Source organism: Ictalurus furcatus, chromosome 27 (assembly GCF_023375685.1).
Source record: "Ictalurus furcatus strain D&B chromosome 27, Billie_1.0, whole genome shotgun sequence".
Lineage (NCBI taxonomy): Eukaryota > Metazoa > Chordata > Actinopteri > Siluriformes > Ictaluridae > Ictalurus > Ictalurus furcatus.
Window position 1 is genome coordinate 17,367,420 of NC_071281.1, and position 5,000 is coordinate 17,372,419.

The window sequence follows — 5,000 nt, forward strand, 5'->3', positions numbered from 1 at the left end:
TTACGGAGTGTGGTTGAAATGCCATGACAATAAGAAGAGCTGAAGGAAAGAAAAAGAGAAAACAGTAAATAAAATCCCTCCACAGTGTTGCTGGATAAAGCACTGAAGTCCGAATCATCGGATTGGCGCGTTGGAGGATCGCTGTGTGTTCTAGGTGTTTGCTAATGGTGTGTCATCTTCTTCAGTAGCAGTCATCTTCCTCACATGTGCAACTGTGAGCACATGTAGCCTTGCATAACACTCGAGGCCGGCAGTTATTAAAAGTTATGTATGTATAAAACGCACACACACACACACACACAAAAAAACAACACACACACATATGCTAACCAAACGACTCCATTGGTCCTTTAAATAGTAGAGCAATAATTGAATAATCAAACTGGGGCACGGATTGGCATGAAAGTAGGTCATGACATAATATTCTAGGTGAAAACAAATCCTGCTAGAGCCTCTCGAACACTTGTCATGGTGTTGGCGCTAATTTACACGTTACAGTAGGGCTAATAATGGAGCTTTGGAATTTACCTCAAGTTACAGGATGAAAAATAGCAGCAATACCTACAATAATCCTGATTCCTGAAAAACAACAACCCTTCTTCCGTGTTACTGAAGAGGAATACAATGGTGCTGGAAAGAGTTTTTTTGAATTTTCCAAATTTCTGCATAAATTTGACCTGAAACATCATCAGATTTTCACACAAGTCTTCAAAGTAGATAAAGAGAACCCAATGAAACAAATAAGACAGAATTATTATACTCGGTCATTTATTTATTGAGGGAAATGATCCAGTGTTACATACCTGTGAGGGGTAAAAGTATGTGCACCTTTGTTTTCAGTATGTGGTGTGACCCCCTTGCGCAGTAATAACTGCAGATAAACGTTTGGGGTAAGTGTTGATCAGTCCTGCACATCGGCTTGGAGGAGTTTTAGACGTTCCTCAGTACAGAACAGCTTCAGCTCTGGGATGTTGGTGGGTTTCCTCACATGACCTGCGTGTTTCAGGTTCTTCCACAACATTTCTATTGGATTAAGGTCAGGATTTTGACTTGGCCGTTCCAAAACATTCACTTTACTCTTCTTTAACCGTTCTTTAGTAGAACGACTCGTGTGTTTAGGCTCGTTATCTTGCTGCATGACCCACTTTCTCTTCAGATTCAGTTCACGGGTAGATGTCCTGATATTTTCCTTTAGAACCCGCTGGTATCATTCAGAATTCATTGCTCCATCAACGATGGCAAGTCATCCTGGCACAGATGCAGCAAAATAAGCCCAAACCACGATCCTACCAGCACCATGTTTCACAGATGATCTTTAGCAAACAGCAGTTGGGCAGCTATGTTCTTTTTGGAGAGCATTGGCTCATTTTCTCCTTGCAGGCCTGCCATACACACCATTGCTGTTCAGTGTTCTCCTGATGGTGGACTCATGAACATTAACATTAGCCAAAGTGAGAGAGGCCTTTAGATGCTTAGAAGTTACCCTGGGTTCCTTTGTAACCTCGTGGACTATTCATTCCACGTCTTACTCTTGGAGGGATCTTTGTTGGTCTCCACTCCTAGCGAGGGGAACTATGGTCTTAAATTTCCTCCATTTGTACACAATCCGTCCGACTGTGGATCGGTGCAGTCCAAACTCTTTAGAGATGGCTTTGTAAACTTTTCCAGCCTGATTAGCATCAACAAGGCTTTTCCTAAGGTCCTCAGAAATCTCCTTTTTTCGTGCCACGATACACTTCCACAAACACGTGTCGTGTAGATCAGCTTCCGACAGATCCCTGTTCTTTAAATAAAACAGGACGCTCACTCACTCACACCTGATCATCATCCCATCGATGGAAAACACCCGACTCTAATTTCACCTTCAACTGAACTGCTAACCCTAGACGTTCACATACTTTTGCCACTCACAGACATGTAATATTGGATCATTTTCCTCAATAAATATGACCAAGATAATACTTTTAGGACTTTTAGGACTTTACAGATGGAACCCCGGGGTTTGCCGCAGCACCCCTGCTCTCATCAGATGGAACCCCTGCTCTCATCAGATGGAACCCCTGCTCTCATCAGATGGAACCCCGGGGTTTGCCGCAGCACCCCTGCTCTCATCAGACGGCACCCCTGCTCTCATCAGACGGAACCCCGGGGTTTGCGGCAGCACCCCAGTTGGGAAACACTGCTCTAGTACACCATTTTGACCTTGGTAATCCAGGACCAGAAGTTGTAAACACTGGTTGTTGTTGTTTTTTTGCGTATTCATGTGAGTACCCAGGCCATGACCCATCTGTGAAGGGCTTTGTTGGTGGATTGTGATTGGAGTTAAGTAGATATTGTGTTTTCAGGACCTCTTAGCTGTCTCCCAGAGCCCAGAGCCTTTCATTAGAGGATTAGTGGATGCACTCATGCCTCAGGCTCTGATGTCTGGCTTTCATTCCCATTGCATTTGCATTTCCTTTTTGATCTCCCTGACATTAAAAGCCAGAAAGAGCACCAGCAATATAAAATTCAGTTCAGTCAGATACTCAGTGCCAAATAGGCTTTTTCTGCCGTTGTAAAAATCAGTTTCAGAGATGCAATGGCATTCTCAAATAGGTTTTAATGTATTCACTTTTTTTTTTTTTCCCAATGTGCATGAGAAGAAAAAAAAAAGCTTGGTGAAAAAGACCTGTTGGAAATATCACATTTATATTTTAATTGTAACGGCTTTACAGCTTTAGCTTTAGCTTTAGCTTTAGCTTGAGGGCACAACATGTACTATTATGAATTTGTCTCTGGATTTGAACCTACAGCATGTAAGTGATGACACCAACGCTCCACATGTCTGTAGGGAATGACACAAAGTCATAATTCACCACTTCAGGTGCCAAAAACTCAGGAGTCCCAAAGTTGACCTTCAGCTTTTCTCTGGGTCGATATCTGCAAATCACAAGAAACAATAACCATTAAATGTTAGTATTCAAATAGTTCCTAGATATTTAATCCACATATGGAATGACACATATACTTAACGATTTCCATATATGGATATGACACGCCTACATACTGGGTTCCATACATGGACATGACATGCCGACTTCTTGGGTTCCATATATGGACATGACCTGCCATCTCTCTGGATTCCATACATGGTCATTACACGCCTATTTATTGGGTTCCATATATGGACAGGACACACATATTTATTGGGCTCTGTTTATGGATGTAAAACACCTACATATTGCCTTCCATACAGAGGCATTACACACCTACATATTTGGTTCTATATTCAGTTCCCTCTGAAAATATTGGAACGGCAAGTCCAATTCATTTGTTCATTTGTACACCACCGGTGTACTGAGCAACAGACAAAAAAATGGGTCAGCCAAGGAAAACAACAGCAGCTGATGACAGAAACATTATCTCAATCAGAAACGGCATCACAATCCACCGTTCGAAGAAGACTTTAAGTACAGAAATATCGAGGCCGTACCACATGATGTAAAGCACTCATCAGCAGTACGAGTCAGAAAGTCAGATTGGAATTCACAAAGAAATACAGAGATGATCCACAAAAGTTCTGGAACAAGATGAACCTCTACCAAAGTGATGGAAAGTCCAAAGTGTGGAGAAAGAAAGGATCTGCTCATCCAGAACATACAAGCTGATCTGTGGAACATGGTGGACGTAGCGTCATGGCTTGGGCTTGCACGGCTGCTTCTGGAACATTCTCACTAATCTTTATTGATGATGGAACTCATGATGGTAGCAGCAGAATGAATTCAGAACTGTACAGGAACATTTTATCTGCCAATTTACAGAGAAATGCCTCCGAATTAATTAACTCAAGGAAGGACTTTATCAGAGGGAAAAGTGGAAGAGGAGACTGAAGGGAGAACCCCCCCCCCCCCCCCCCAAAACAAAGAACAACTAAAAAAACAACACAAAAGAAGAAACCAACAGTTTGGAGAGGACTTATATGTTCCTATACTTTTGCTCGCCTAAAAATCGGATGTTCTGATACAAAAGCTTCTATGTTTTACGTAGTTGAACACGTCTAGATGTAAACACCAGGAAATGAAAGCTGGAATCCTAACCTCTCGTCTCATCTCCATCTTTTCATCTCAAACCCGACGGTCTTCGGTGTTCACCACAAAAAAAAAAAGATCTGGCCTTGCCGTTCCAATAGTTTCGGAGGTGACCGTCTGGACATGACATGACAGGAGTGATTAATCTTCTGGAAAATCCAGTCTATTCAGTACGCACATGATGAACATTGTGTTACAAAGCTAAAGAAGAGAAACTCAAAGCAGTGCAGCCCAATGACTCAGAACTGCTGAAAAATACAGCATTCATCTCAGGACGTAATTGTTGCCTGTGAATCTTTCGCATGATATCGCTGTGTCAATCTTTGTTACGAATAAGCGTGTAGGTGGAGGCATGATGGCGGAGATGGGTTTGCTATATCAGACGTAGGGGCCAGATGATAAAGGCACTGTTGCCTGGTGAATCAGACGAGGATTGCAGAGAAGTATAATTACAGACAACTGGGGAGCTTTCTCTCTCTCTCTCTCTCTCTCTTCACACCATCACAAATAACTTTACAGACGTAATCAAAGGCATCTGTTTGACACAGGAAATTGCCCAACATCTACCAGAAAGAAAAAAAAAAAACCCCCCAACAACAATAACATGATTTACTTACTTTCTAGCAAGTCCAAAATCAATTATCTTGATTTGGTTGCTGGTGCTGCTGACACACAGTATATTTTCAGGCTGCGGGGGGGGGGGGGGGGGGGGGGAATATTTAAAAAATAATCATCATTTTTTAAATAAATAAATAAATAACAATTTAACAAGAGCATCTCACATGTCTAGGACAATATAAGCTGTCACAAATAGAGTATAAGCTATCTTATAATGTGTTATTTTTAGGTTCTCAGGGTTCTAACGGATCAAATAAAGCACTTTTGGATGCTGTTCATTATGACACAACAGTTAACAGTTAATTAAGTCTAAAA

The 5,000-nt window shown here is 41.7% G+C and overlaps 1 protein-coding gene across 3 annotated transcripts in view; it reads right to left on the reverse strand.

Annotated features, from left to right (window-relative positions):
* Positions 1-5,000, reverse strand: part of mylk3 (myosin light chain kinase 3) — a 40,668-nt gene that overhangs the window by 7,403 nt on the left and 28,265 nt on the right. For all 3 annotated transcript variants that reach the window (XM_053616968.1, XM_053616969.1, XM_053616967.1), the window contains exons 9-10: positions 4,685-4,755; positions 2,791-2,919 (exon numbers count right to left, since the gene is read on the reverse strand). In XM_053616968.1, the coding sequence (XP_053472943.1) occupies positions 2,791-2,919; positions 4,685-4,755 (200 nt within the window). The remainder of the gene's footprint in view (positions 1-2,790; positions 2,920-4,684; positions 4,756-5,000) is intronic.